General features: G+C 45.3%; 1 protein-coding gene across 3 annotated transcripts in view; it reads right to left on the minus strand.

The window, feature by feature from the left end:
- The window catches only part of LOC110987474 (TBC1 domain family member 9-like), a 33,259-nt gene that overhangs the window by 10,033 nt on the left and 8,238 nt on the right, over window positions 1-14,988 (minus strand). Inside the window, exons 10-22 of one of the 3 annotated variants that reach the window (XM_087131316.1) lie at window positions 14,317-14,427; window positions 13,862-13,950; window positions 13,217-13,359; window positions 10,863-10,916; window positions 10,297-10,380; window positions 8,398-8,545; window positions 6,674-6,782; window positions 5,469-5,658; window positions 4,824-4,970; window positions 3,890-4,001; window positions 1,840-2,083; window positions 1,083-1,292; window positions 24-194 (exon numbers count right to left, since the gene is read on the minus strand). In XM_087131316.1, coding sequence (XP_086987442.1) covers window positions 24-194; window positions 1,083-1,292; window positions 1,840-2,083; window positions 3,890-4,001; window positions 4,824-4,970; window positions 5,469-5,658; window positions 6,674-6,782; window positions 8,398-8,545; window positions 10,297-10,380; window positions 10,863-10,916; window positions 13,217-13,359; window positions 13,862-13,950; window positions 14,317-14,427 — 1,812 coding nt within the window. The remainder of the gene's footprint in view (window positions 1-23; window positions 195-1,082; window positions 1,293-1,839; window positions 2,084-3,889; window positions 4,002-4,823; window positions 4,971-5,468; window positions 5,659-6,673; window positions 6,783-8,397; window positions 8,546-10,296; window positions 10,381-10,862; window positions 10,917-13,216; window positions 13,360-13,861; window positions 13,951-14,316; window positions 14,428-14,988) is intronic. The other 2 variants (XM_087131317.1, XM_087131318.1) reach the window with 2 other exon arrangements.

The raw sequence follows: 14,988 nt of genomic DNA on the forward strand, positions 1-14,988 counted from the left end.
GGTGTACATGTGTTAATCAATACCCTAAATGCCCTGAGAGCTAGGAGATCAGCTTGGGTGCCGCAAGCCCAAGGCGAGAAGGTGAGAAACAGGGTGCGAAACTTCTCCAGGTCGATCTTGAAGGTGGCCAGGAAGTGCTGGGTCTGGTCTAGGACGGGGGCTCCGGACAGCATGTTGCTGGTCAGATATTCCTCCTGCAAGATCAACGCGGACCAGAATTCCACTTAGCACAGAATTGCTTAGCTAAGCACTGATGGGTCATGGTTAGAATGCCACGTTTTGTACGCTGCCTGTAGTTTAGTATCTGGTTCATTTGTGCTTGGTAAACAGATCTGGTAAGATCACCTGCCTGCCGGCGGGACTAGCTTATTCCCACACGGAGCTTTGAGCACTCACTCAGTGACCTGTCTTTATTGCGACTTTCACTTCAGTCCTTGAGTGCCAATTTGATGAACGAAACAGGTCCACATACTGCAAGCTGTGCAAACCCTGTAAGGTTGTCCTCTTTCTGACAGTCTTAGAGGCATGTCAGAGTTAGAGTTATTATGTATAAGGACAAGAAACAGCTGAGGAACTATAACAAAAATCCAGCTTAAAGTGTGTTCACAGTGTAAGAAAATGAGTGTTTTCCTTCAGTTCTCTTAACCTACACCCCAGCAGAAGCATGTCCATACTTGGTATACAACATGAACGTCTGTCCTCCTTATAATGTACCTTTGATCTTTCAACTGTAAAAGGTATATAAATTTTATCATTAGTGTCATGCATAATCCAAAGCGAATAGTTTTCTGTGCTTGGTGTATTCTGGGGCTAATTTCACAGAGCTGCTTAAGCACAAAATTTGCTTAAGCACGAAAAAACTTTGCTTGATAAATAAAGTAACCAGCCAAAACTCCATGTGATGTGCATTGTTCTGGGATTGCATTTAGCCGTTTTTTGGTTAGCATGACAATCAGATAGTGTTTGAGCTGGTAACCTTGGTTTATTAAGCAAAGTTTTTTCCCGCTTAAGCAAATTTTGTGCTTATATATATGCAGGTCTATGAATTTGGCCCCTGGTTTTAACGGCTTCTGGGTACTGGCCTTGAAGATGGTGTAGAGGTCCTCCAGCTCCTCCATGTTGAAGGGCACCTCCCCGACCAAGCTACGGACGACCGTGCGGCGGGCCGTGTCCTCCAGGCCTTGCACCACCCGCAGCCGCTGGTTGAGCCTCATCTTCTTGATCTGGTCGGTGCGGATGTAGCCATACTTGGCGTAGGCTGTGTGGATGAGGTCTGAGACGTCAATGTCCGGCTGCGGAGAGAGGCAGTGGATTGAGGGGCATCTGGTTAAGCAGGTATAATCTGATTCATAAGGTCGCGAGCGCTCTGTCCAGTATTCGACTACATGTTGCCGAATCTCAGAAAAAGCTGTAGCTGACAGAAACAGACTTTCAGACTCCTTAATATGAACACAATCAAAATTAACCGGCCAGGAACACTCGTGGGTTAGGGAGCATCTCATAATTCAGAGCAGTATGAATATTTACATTGGAATGACTGGTTTTCATTCCGTTTCACCTTAAGGGGTCTGTCTACTACAGCTGTGCGACATTGTCTCAACGTGTCAAAGTGCCTATGCAGTAAGAAATGTCCTGGGATTGACCTTGGACAAATGACCACCAGCGTCTGTAAGGTCCAACTTTTCAAAAGGACTGCGGTTGCCGTATCCTATCATTTTAAAAAGTCGGTATGTTTGGCCAACAATAACACTATACATGAGACAAGTTCCTGGTTTAACACCATCAAAAAGTGGTTTGCAACTGTACTCATGGGATCCAGTTATCTTGGGGGCTATGCACCTTTCGCTCGATGGTCATAGCCGTGAGTGTGGATGTGTGGGGCATGCTGGGCGCCGTGGCATCTTTGTTCTGGACACTCTCCAGGTACGTGGTCAGCACCGTCATGGCCGTGCCGTCGTCCTCACACTTCATCAGGGCATCTTGGTTGGCGTCCAGCACGGCCAGGGCGATCTGGAAGATGAACCGGGCGCCGTCGTAGAAGAAGCAGTCCATGATGTTAACGGCGCTCTCAAATGGCATGACACTGTTCAAAGAAATAAAAAATGCATATGACAAACTGAAGGCATAACTGTGCACTGAAATAGACATGTACATTGATAACTCAGAAAAAACACAACCGAGCTAAAAGGCTTTGATTTTTTCAAGGAAAAAGAGAAAAACAAATTGTAAGGGTGGGATGGGATGACATGAGGTGGGGGTGGAATGGGGTGAGATGAGGTGGGGGTGGAATGGGGTGAGATGAGGTGGGGGTGGAATGGGGTGAGATGAGGTGGGGGTGGAATGGGGTGAGATGAGGTGGGGCTGGAATGGGGTGAGATGAGGTGGGGGTGGAATGGGGTGAGATGAGGTGGGGGCGAATGGGGTGAGATGAGGTGGGGGTGGAATGGGGTGAGATGAGGTGGGGGTGGAATGGGGTGAGATGAGGTGGGGCTGGAATGGGGTGAGATGAGGTGGGGGTGGAATGGGGCGAGATGAGGTGGGGCTGGAATGGGGTGAGATGAGGTGGGGGTGGAATGGGGTGAGATGAGGTGGGGGTGGAATGGGGCGAGATGAGGTGGGGCTGGAATGGGGTGAGATGAGGTGGGGGTGGAATGGGGCGAGATGAGGTGGGGGTGGAATGGGGCGAGATGAGGTGGGGGTGGGATGGGGCGAGATGAATTGGGGGTGGGATGGGGTGAGGTGAGGTGGGGGTGGAATGGGGTGAGGTGAGGTGGGGGTGGAATGGGGTGAGATGAGGTGGGGGCGAATGGGGTGAGATGAGGTGGGGGTGGGATGGGGTGAGATGAGGTGGGGGTGGAATGGGGGGAGATGAGGTGGGGGTGGAATGGGGGAGATGAGGTGGGGGTGGAATGGGGTGAGATGAGGTGGGGGTGGGATGGGGTGAGATGAGGTGGGGGTGGAATGGGGTGAGATGAGGTGGGGGTGGAATGGGGGGAGATGAGGTGGGGGTGGGATGGGGTGAGATGAGGTGGGGGTGGAATGGGGTGAGATGAGGTGGGGGTGGGATGGGGTGAGATGAGGTGGGGGTGGGATGGGGTGAGATGAGGTGGGGGTGGAATGGGGGGGAGATGAGGTGGGGGTGGGATGGGGTGAGGTGAGGTGGGGGTGGAATGGGGTGAGATGAGGTGGGGGTGGAATGGGGCGAGATGAGGTGGGGGTGGAATGGGGTGAGATGAGGTGGGGTGGAATGGGACCGGGAGGGACCAGGTGGGATTGGTCAGCATGTTACCATCTGACAATGAAGCATTGCTCCACTGAACAAAGAACTTATACTTGCACATAGATTTACAGAGTAACTACGTTTGAGAAAACTTCCTGAATGTGAAAATGTTAGATATAAAGTTCAGAAGTCCATGATAATAGGTACAAGTTGGATGCGACTTTTCCCATTTTTCTTGATAAATGCTGTTGCAGCGATCACAGTAACAGGAAGACACTTGGAGGGTTTTCTGTTCAAATTTTGAACCACACATTTGCTCACAGAATATGTTTGTGAGACAGCTCACAAGCCTACTCTCACGAACAAAGAATAAGCAAAGAAAACAGTCAAGATCCAGAATTCTGGCAAAGTTGAGTGCAGTCATAGCTTTAATGAAATCGCACATTTTTAATCATATGTACAAATGCACATTAGCATAAACGTGAAGATAACGGCAAAACATTAATTAGAAATCAGGTTAAATGAGGCACAAAGGAGCGTTTACCAGTAGGTACATTACAGTGCATGGGCTTTTAGAACAAAAATGCCCTTTGCTGAAAGAGGTCAGCGATAACACCAAACTGGGGGAAGAGCTTTTGTGATTGGCAAGCTGCGAGCGGAGAGCTTTACCTGATGAAGATGGTCAGGAACCAAGATAAGGAGATCATGCTGAGGATTCCCAGCTTGTCCATCTTGATGTAGAGTTCGGGGAGGTACTCCTTGGTCAAATCTTCAAACACACCTGGTTGAAAAAAACCAAGCATGGAAGCAGCAGATAGGAAAAATATCATTATTTACTAACTTGGCAGTCCGCAGAACTGAAAGAAAGTGTGTATTTTTTCAGAGAATAGCAAGGATGTCCATTTGCTGGAGACCAGGGGACTCACTGCGTGGGTGCAGAGGTTCTTACGTGTTTGGCACGAGGCCTGCTCTGAGCATGTGCGACCAATTGAAATGCACAGTCTAAGCGTGTGTACTGGGTGCGAGCACGAGTCCGATTGAAAACTTGAAAACAGAATGCATTCTCTCACCAAGGCATCTCAGGAAAGTGCTCAGATTTCAAATGCAACAGTTCATTGCTCTCGTACATCATCATTCTCAGTGTAAAACCGTCCAGCAGGAAATCACTATGTTGGGTCTTTTCCTATTGCACGAGATATCTTCTACCGCTAACTGCGTAATTGGGTCATGAGATGATCTAGTCTTGCGATCCTAGTAACATCTATGCCACTGACATGAAATTGAAACAAGGAAGCACAGGAAATACAGACGCAAGCCATCAGCAGCCCAGTATCGCAAATACAAAATTTGTCTTTAGCGGCTCTCTTAGATGATGGGCCCAGTCAGAACCAGTGTGCTTGAGTCCACGTACATGTAGCACAAGATGCTACTTAGCCAACCTTTATGTGCTAAGCAAGGAACAGCCGAGAACCATTCAAGCGTAACAGGCATCCCCTGGCATTTTTGCCAGGTAACCATTTTTTGGCGCCAAGCGATAGCTTTCTCTGCTTAGAGAGTTTCTTCACGCACAGTTCCATTAGATGCGCCTCCTGCAATCCCTTACCTTGGTCAATGAGGGCGCCCACCACTCGCATGTTGTAATAGTCCGGCAACAGCCTCTCACAGATCGCCGTTAGTAACCAGAAGGCCTCCTCCTCGTTGGCATAAAGTAGGAGCACGGAGGTCACGATATTCATGGCTTGGCAGTAACCTAAGTATACCATGGAAACATGTAAAATTGTGAAACATGCCTTTTACTCCTATACTTTAAGTATGCTCATTTGAGAATTTAGGCAATAATTCCTCATCTGGCAACCGGGTACTTTCATTGATGTCAAGTCCATTGAGTAATGGGAAAAACTGAAATTATCTGAAGGAAAATTGATTTATACTTTGTTGGTACTGGTATTACATTTGAGAATACAAATCCTGGAGCTATTCCTGGAGATACTCCTGGATTTGTTTATTTGTAGAGTCAAAGTATCCAAGAGTGCAGGTCAAAGGTCTGGTCTATTCGGTACCCATACTTCAATTTTTTTTTAACTGTAGGTTAAATAGTGCCTTCTGTTCACTCTCAAATCCTGGACCTCACAGATGTCAAAGGTCAGGCAAATATTGATGAGGTAGATTACAAAGTTCCCTTTTCTGTTCACTCTGGAAAGTCATATCGCCCAATGCGAGGGTGAAAGGTCATTTGGATATTCGTTACCTATACTGGGGTTCCTGTAGGCGTATGCCGTCAGGACCCGGCGAAGCGCAGCGATGCCCAGTTCCGACTGGAATGCCGGATGCTCCGGGAGGGATCGGTGGAGGTCTCTCTCAATCTCGTCAGTGGCGATGCTCTCCTTGCCTAGGCTCTGCTCAACCAAAGACTGGTAGTAGCCAGCCTGGGTGGCCATCTTGGAGATGAGTAGAAGAAAATGGAGTTAAGTATTGAAGTCTGTTTCAAGTCAAGATGGCAAGAACAGAATAAATAATGTCACAGCATTGGTAAGGCCACAGTAGACAAAGCATCGGACATTCAAGGGTGCCAAAATAAAATTATCCCCAGCTGAACATTCCTGAGACCATCTCAGCTCCCTCTGGAGCATGCAGCTACAATGTAAATGCTGGAATTTCAGGTGAAAATAGCTCAACATTGTAACCACGTATCTGCCCTCGCACGGTGCCCGTATACTCCTGGGTGGAGAGAGGCACAGAGGGAAAGGATAACTTGCCCAAGGTCACATTACGTTGTCATGTGCCCGGCAAAAAGGTCGTAAGCGCACTTACGCCCTTTGGCCCGGAAGCAAGATCACAGGAGAAAAATGTTCCCGGTAAAAGGGAGTAAGAAACACACTATCTTTATTTAGTTAAAACGGATTTAATTTACGTCCTTTGGCTGGGAAAATTTTTTAGCAGCCATTATGCTTCCCGGTAAAAGGTCATGAGTGCTTACGACCTTCTTCCAGGCACCAGACAATTTCAAACCCCTCGACCTTCTTATCGGGAGCTACAAACTCTAATCACTACGCCACACATCTCCAAGGAAATGCAGCAAGTGGCTGGATTTGACCCTATGATCACCTGACGGTGAGTCATGAACTCAAATCACTGGGCCACACCCTCAGACGACGCATCAGGCCAAAACGCACTGGCTTAAATCTTCTGTACGTATTGCTGTGTGTTGCCCCACAGTCTCAAGATAAACGTGTGCTACGCCCAGCATTGAAAGCCCCAAAATTTTCTTGCTAAGCTATATTCAAACCTCATACTTCCTAAAAGTGAAAAATTTTCAGATGGAAATGCGTGGAAAAGAGCAAGAAACTCTGTATCCAAACAACTTTCTTGGCCTAGGGGCGGATGTCACACACAGGATCAACGAACACTCTGGGACAAAGTTAATCTAGATCTGCCCAAATTGAATTGGCCTACTTCGTTGATGGCACCAGAGAACAGCAGCCATATTTCTCCACGTAGACTCTCGGGAATTCCTTTGATGATGAGTTCCTGGGTCTCGACGGTGCGGTACATGCAGACACCCCTGCACCGTGAAAAACAAAACTGGCATAAAATGGAGGAAGACTCTCTGCGCACTTTGGGAACAACCTCAGCAGTCATGCTCAACCTTACTGTCCTCGTCCTTGGAACTCACTCCTGGAAATGTTAATCAACCGTGACGCTGCAGTACACGGTGCTGAAAGATCCAATGCTCAATTCCTTATCACAAGCGCTCACCATTTTTGTGACAAAATAAATATGAGCAGGTTTAGACTGAAAACTGAGCCTTAAAAAGAAATCCATTTCTGAGTGGCTCAGAGCAAATGAAATGAAACTCACGCACAGCACATGGATAACAGGGGAGCACAGATTAAAAAAAACCTGCGTGTATAGCAAACAGATGCTTAAGTAATTTACCGACAGTGATGACCTACATTCAGTTCTTTTCCACCCAAAACGTATTTATGAACAGGAATACAAGAGTGATGGGCTTGCTTTAACCTGGGATTTTTACTCCCAGGGCCAAAGCCAAGAAGATGAAGCTGCAGTGCCATGAGGGGATGAGGAAGACTGGTCAGCCCCAACTTAAGCTGGGGGGCCAGTTGATAGGCCATCAAGGCACCTGGCATTGATGGAGTGATCGAGAGTGGCTGCATGTCTCCAAGCATAGAGGAAGGACACAGGAGATTAAACTGCCTGGGCTGTAACATCTGGCCAATTACTGCTTTCTGGCATGCCTGGTATGTCCACAGCCAGAGCGCAGCGAAAGTTGCTACACACCGTCTGTTTCACAACCACAAAACCCCTTTGTACCCTATGATCACCGCCGCAATTTGTCGCTGGTAATCTACATCTTTCGAACTTTGTGCACTGAGGTATAGGAGATTGAATAGTCATGTATTTGTTGCCACTTGGTATGATCTCATGACATCAAATTTAATGCTTGAGCAGTTGCTTGCATTACGCTGTGTGCCCTAAATCGATATGTGCCGTCATTGACCTTAATGAGCGCTTTCTTTTTGAGTTATTTGGGAATAAATAGCCCTGTTGTTACAAGATTTTGTGTTTTGTTTGAATCATTTTTATTATGGCATTTGTACAAAAGCGTATTTTATGAGATTTCAAGATCACTCCCTGTGATGAAATAGCACATGTTGTTACTTATGAACTTAGCTTTCCAGTAAAAGTCAACATTTTGTTGGCCAGTCTTGGCCAAATTCGTACCAAGTCTTTGAAAACTGATGTATTGGAGGGAGGAGAATAAAATTACCACCTTTGCACGGATAATGGAACAGTGTATCAACATTTAAAAAGTTTATTTACGATGGCAAAGGTAGGTCTAATATCAGGGATGTTTCTCTATTTCCTGGTCACAGCAATAATTTGTATTTAGTTGTAAGCAAAAACTACAAGTATTGCTAGGATATTACTGGCCCCGCTTGTCCGGCTACGATGCAGGCAGTAATCAGGTATTTTTGGAATGTTTTCTATTATTCGTCTGACTCTGCGGTGACCATCATTGAACACTTTGAAGTGCCAGAGTTGCAACTCCTTCAGTGTCCTTCCTCTATGCTCCAAGTATTAAGAAAAAGCGTGCGTGGGGAGGACGGGTGAGCCACTGTCTCCCCCCTGAGGGTGGTTAGCCCCCCCTACCTCACCTGCCGAATTCCTTGAAGTGGATATCCCACAGGTGCATCTTGACCGACTCCTTGATGGAGACCTGGTCCGAGTGACGCCGGTTGAAGAGCGTCAGCAGGGCAGGCTGGAGCTGCACAGCGATGCTGCCGGACGGATCATTGCCTTCATCTATTAATTTAAGAAGAGAGACAAGAGGCCGCATACGAAATTTTTGGCTGTGGCTAGGTACAGCACATGTGGCTATAGAAGCCGCTTACTAGAGGCTGCCATTGGTGCATGTGCCACTCCTGGCCGAAGCCACTCTTTTGGACCAAGGCAGGCAGTGGTGCACAGAGCTTGAAAAGATAGGACCAATTTCAAAGAGGCGCTCAACAGGAACATGATGGTTAGCAATGTCGCCTGAAACAGGAAATCGGGTTCAGATGCTGACAGGCAGTAAATTAACACTGGATTTTTAAACCCTAAATAGGTAAAATCCACAATATTCCATGTGATTTACACCAAATCTTGGGGGTAATTTCAATACGTCCCTGCAAACCAAACATCTGTGCTTAGCACATTTTTTTTTGGCTCTGCGAAGTTGGCCTCAAGGCCTATTCTATTCAAAGTGACTCCACGGTAAAAAAAAAAAGCACCCACGACCGTAAGAGGTGAGACAAGGTACAGGTGTGACGAAAACTGTGGAAGACGCAGTGACAGGCAACTTGCAAAGCATGGCCTTCTCAACATCAAACCCATCACACAATGGCAACATAGAAATGAATGCAGTGAGAAAGCTTCAAAAGAAATGAGGACTGTGAGATCAACATACAGTGACAGACAGGGTGATTCAAACGGGGCAAACACGCTGACCTGTCCCTTTTGGTGTGAGCGAGCTGATGACTTTCACAACCTTTTTATCAAACCCTGACTTACCCTCCTCCCCAAAGCACCAAAAATCCAATACCCGTTTGTCACCAAATTATGGTCGATTCAGCACAATTAAGGCTTGGCCAAAGCCACTTTGTGACCAAGGCTTGGCACCATGATTTCACCACAATGCAATGGGTAGCAAATACCTTCCTCCAATCTGGAGGGCACTGCAACTTTCTCCTTGTACAGCCGCAAAAATGACCAGAGGTACACTATTTATAAAATGGAAATACTCCTTGCTTTACCATGTTTGTCCGACTGAAGTAAGCGTGAGGTTTCCAAGAAGAAAGCAAGATGACAGGGTCAAACACAAGCAAAGAGAGAGAGAGACAAGGGGTGATGACAGAGTCAGGGAGCATCTCACCAATGAGTGTTGCAGCAAAAATATCACTCTGCGACCGTGTAAAAGAGTTTCAAAATCGCAATGGCGTAGCAGCAAATGTTGGACAAAACTTGAACAAATGAAAATTAATGGTCTACATTTGCAAAGTCCAATTTTGAAAAGGACCGTCATTGAATTATCTTGTTATAAAAGAAGCGAATGAAAAGCGTGGGAAAGCAAAGCAGGAGTGAGTAGTCATTAGGTGCCCTTTTACAGGGTTGAACAGCGCCCCCTGTAGACAACACACAAAAGCCCTTGAACCGGGGAAATCCGTGGTTGCCCATACCTTGGCTTTATCTGGGGTATGCCTTCAAGAGTCAGTTTCATCATTTTAATTCTCTAAGTTGAGCCCTCTGGTTCAGAGTGACTCAATTTTATGTAGACAGGAACATATGGCTGTTTAATAATGTAAGGCAAAAGCTTAGAGCTTTTTGTATGGTTTGTAGGCAAATGTTGGATATTGTATCTATGGTAGGTTCTCAGACAAAGCCAAAGTGAGAGTCAGAGCCACAGATTGGAAAATGGCCCAAGCATGTGATGGTTCTGCTGCCTGAATCTGAACGTGAATTTCTGGGTTATATTGAGACGCTGAACTTGTGAGTTGGTCTTTTTGAGTGTAAACTACCTGGGAACATCTCAATGGCTGGGTTCAGACAGAGGTACTTGTTAGTTGGCAAACAGGGTGACAAACTGAGAGGGGAATCTGTTACTAGATAGTGTAAGAAATGTAGACAGTGCAAAAAATAGACAGAAAATGAGATAAATATAACGTGAGTGGATGTGAAAACATCTGGCAGAGGTGACCTACAATTTTCGAGGGATTAATCAAAGTTTCCTTGCAAAGAAAAGTTACATTTCATAAGAATCCCTGACTTTTTGGGTCAGGCAATTTGCAAAATAATTGCAGGTAATTCTGACAAATCCAAAGGTGACTAAAAAGAATAAATTGTAATATTTCTGGGAAGGTCAAGAGTGAATAAGCAATAAAACCGATGGAAAAATCCTATAAATTGATCTATGACAGGAAAAAAAACCCAGATTCTATAAATTGCCTTATACGTGGACATTGTCAGGAAAACAGGGATAGCTAACAAAAAGTGGAAAGTGGAAAATTTCCACGTGCAAGCTTTCAAAACAAGACTTAGCAAGTAAGGAAACGTAAATGAACTTAAAAGGCATGTTTCCACTTACTGTTAGTATTAACTAGATCATCGCTTAGAACTGTGTTGTAGTAGGACATGTGGTCTACAAACGTAACAAGAACAAACACGTAAGGAATCAGTGGGGGACTGCATGTGTTGCCTGCACATGCATATCAGGAACTTTCACATGCGCACAGCATGCAGTTACATGAGCGAACTAGTATCACAGACAATTGGCACAAACTACGGTTGGGAGTGCAATTGGCCTATCGTCGACAGAAGGATTTCACATTAGCGCCTTCTGCGCATATCCGCATCGAAACCGAGGCTCTCTGTGTTGAGCGTAGTCGCGCACGCCCGCGGAGTCAACATAGTACATGCAGTATCCGGTTCGTATGTGTGATGTCACTTCAGTTTAAACCACGCCAACTGCACATGCAGATACACGTCCATCACAGGTACGTTAGTTCGTGGTAAATTGCCGTTATTTTTTTCTTTTTATTTCACATGTCGAGTCATCCTGAAAGACTCTTCCACAAAAATGTGCAGCCTGAGAAGTCTGAATTTAACATACGTTTGTGTATTTGTGTCTTAACTCCTTACTTTCAATCATCTGATCGAATTAAGAACTGAAGCTGACACATACAGCCTCGTTTTCAAACGCGGAAGTGCGCAGATCGACGCTAAAAGCATCGTATTGGGATCCCTCTATGGCGAGTTGGCCCCGCCCTTTGGACAAACTGGAACATGCGACCTTGTGTGGAATGCACAATCTGAGTCACCACTGCCGACATCAGCGGGTTCCGCACATACTCTCAAAGCGTTTGCTGTACAAACCCGCCCAGCAATCCAAAGTTGTCTCACTGTGTACCATACACGACGTATGAACTGCATTACTATGTCACACGCCTCTAGACGAATCATGCGCGGCAGAGTTACTACCGAGCATGAAACCCGTGCAGTGCATCCTGTTGATTGCATTTGCGCATTGCATGTCAACAAGCAAGCCCGGTGGATGCACGTGCCGCCAGCGGATCGCATGTGTTTGGACTTTGTTCTGCTTGTTCGTGGTCTGGAAAATCACATGATATTCACCAGGGGACCCCCTGCCTCAAGGATAACTGGGCCACATGTACAAGGATACGTTCACACTAGGACCCACACCAAAGGGAAGTGACTTGCATATCTGTTCATTTGTCAGGCTGACAGAAAATTCCAAGTGATTTGACTAATGCTAATCAACAGCAATAGGTCAATCGCATCAAGGGCACAGAATTTGTATCTGCAAGGGAAAGGGGGGAGGTTGGGTTGATGTTGAAAATGACATTCAGCAGGCAAGAAATACCGGTATACAGATAACTTATTAGTAGCTCTACGGGTGCTGTTTACTTCAACATCCACCTTGTCCACCGTACTCCTTGCTAGTGTACTACATTAACTGACTAGTATCATGCATGGTGGAGCTGGCATACAAAGGGACAACGGTACAACAGGTGTACTGATATCAACCTCTGAAATTGTTTACGTTTGCACGTCTTATGACGGTGTGCTACATGTAGGGCAGGATCCTTCAAGTTCCCTGGGAAAGTGCATGGGTGAACACAGTGTGAGGTCATTTTATATTGGGTCTTTGGCCTTTTTTGTGTTTGATACATAAATGGCAGGGGGGGGGAGATTGTTTTAGCACACCTACTCCAGGTTTAAAAGTGGATGGGACAGCTATACGTGCGCGCGATAGTCTGTCCTATCAGAGCAGCCATACACCGAGCACCAAGCTGGCTCATTCTTGCAAGGAAAGTTCACAGATTATGTGTCGGCATTTTGCGGGTTAAAGGTCTTGGGGACAATCAGATTGAGACCAACGGAACAAAGTTAAGGATTAACAGACGCAGAAAATGCAGATACAAAGGTTATTCAAGGAGGACTCTGGGAGGGTTTATGGTATTGCATTTAATAAAGGATGTGCTCATTTTGCAAAAAAAAGTTCCATCAGAAATGTTATTACATTTTTCAGTGGCATTAAATAGCAGCCAATTAAGTCCATTTTTGTTCTAATTTTTTGTTTTATCTTGGAACCAACCTGCTCAAAGGCATATGGTAGGTTTGCTGTAACAAATTGTACCAAAATGCATTCATTTGACAAACTGAGCCTGGAATATTTCCAGGTCACACAAATGGGTTCTGTACTTCGCCTAATTCCAAAATGGAATTGCAAATGGTCACTGATAAAGTTCCGGATATTGAATTTAATGAAATGATGTTGCATTTGATAGTGTCCCCCATCCAATTGGATGCTGGTGTTGTATCAGGCATTGTTCCCCACCTGATTGTACTCTGGTGTTGTATTGGATATTGTTCCATATCTGACTGAATTACAGTGACGTATTGGACGTTATTTCCTACCTGATTTAATGCTGGCATTGCTGCCAGTGCTGCCGAGGCTCCCTAGGCTGCTGCTGATTTGTGCCAGAGGCCTGTGGTTGGCTGGCATCTCAATCAAGCTGGTGCTGCTGCTGGAACTGACCGACAGGCTGTCGCTTCGATGCCTACCCAAAAAAAAAAATAAAAAATTCTTGTTCCTTCTTAATCTTCCAGTTTTGGCTTAAGAAAATGTCAAGAACGATTCTTCTTGTTAACTTAGTTCAGAAGGCACCTGCTTTGTACAACTTGCCCAGGTCTCCACTTTATCAATAATGCTTTGAACTCTTCTAAACCTCAAAATACATCTACTGTAGGAAGTTTTCCTCAGTGCAATGAAAGACCGGTTAGAAAGACTGGTGACTGAATAAGATGATTCAATAACCAGCAGTCAATCATTCATTCTTTCCATCAGTGTGTTCTGATCTGGTTCAGAACAAAGTCCCACTTGTTTTTGAAGTCCTTTGCTTGAAGACGATCATCACACCGTACCGTCATAAGTATCTACATGTACTGTTTTCTCACTTCTTTCCATTCAAATGGGATCTTTCTATGCTATGGACAGAGCCGTTAAGAAGCGCATTAGGCAACCATGCAAAGGTCGACGAGCCTCCTTCAAGGTCATTTTACCTTGTGTTTTCAGTGGTTTTGGAGAGGAAATCTGCAATGTGGCTGACCAAGAAATCTCTGTCCTTCAGCGACGCAAACAGGATGGTCATCTTAAGTGAGAAAAAAAATTACAGTCACAACAAAAAGTTCTTAATCTAAGTGAACAGCACAGTCAGAAATTGCATTTCAACTCTGCCTAAAATATGCCAAAGTGTCAGTCACGACCACTCAATTTCTTCAAAAATGTTAAAAAATGCTACAAATTTTTCTTCCAAGAATTCCCTTGGTTTGGACACACTGATGACTTTATAAATCATCCAAACACACTCCACTATAATTCATGTAGGCCTAACAACACTTCAAAAGGACAACTTTAGGACTTGACTCACTAGATGTTAACCCTAACCGTCATCAATTCCTTTCATCTGTGGCGGGGGGATTCAGGGCTGTGAGGACTTATGGAGATCAGGGGTTACCTTTGACCTTGTCGACACGTGCAGTCCGTTCTGGATCACCGATGAATTCTCCACCTTTTCGATGACCGTGACTTCACGCATTGGGATCACGACGTACACAAGATTCTTGAGCTGCAAGTGATCACAGAAAAAAATGAAAAAGAGAACAGCGATGCATGTTTCGTCGTGACAACTGTCAAAAGTGTGGATGGTGCTGATCCTGTGTCCCAATAGAGGATATGCTTTCGTTTTTCTCGACGTTTATTTTTAATACCCATCAAGAACAGTACGGTGCATGTCTGCTTGGACCCAGAGTCGCAAGTGGTGATGAGGCAGCATTGTCAATGTTGGGTCCATCAAAAGTCCCTGCGAGACCATCACAAGTCATCCAGTCTTCAGCCGGGTCACAAGTTATTCAACTGAACTGGGACCAAAATCATTGGTCGTGTTATTTAAAGACTGGTCTTGAACAGGCTTGTGACTGGACTCGCGGAGAGACTTGCAACGCACTTGACTACAACAATGAGAGGACCGGTTGCCAACGATTGGCTAATTTTGAAAAAAATAAAATTAGACACCATCAGTTCAACTTTATATCAAATTCATGAATATCTCAGTCTCCCTATTCAACAACGTACAACTTGATCGTACATTAACATTTGATACAAGACAGTGTAATCAGTATTGTTTGGT

This window comes from Acanthaster planci, linkage group LG21, assembly GCF_054643075.1.
Source record: "Acanthaster planci isolate LZ-2023a linkage group LG21, COTS_SCS, whole genome shotgun sequence".
Classification (NCBI taxonomy): domain Eukaryota; kingdom Metazoa; phylum Echinodermata; class Asteroidea; order Valvatida; family Acanthasteridae; genus Acanthaster; species Acanthaster planci.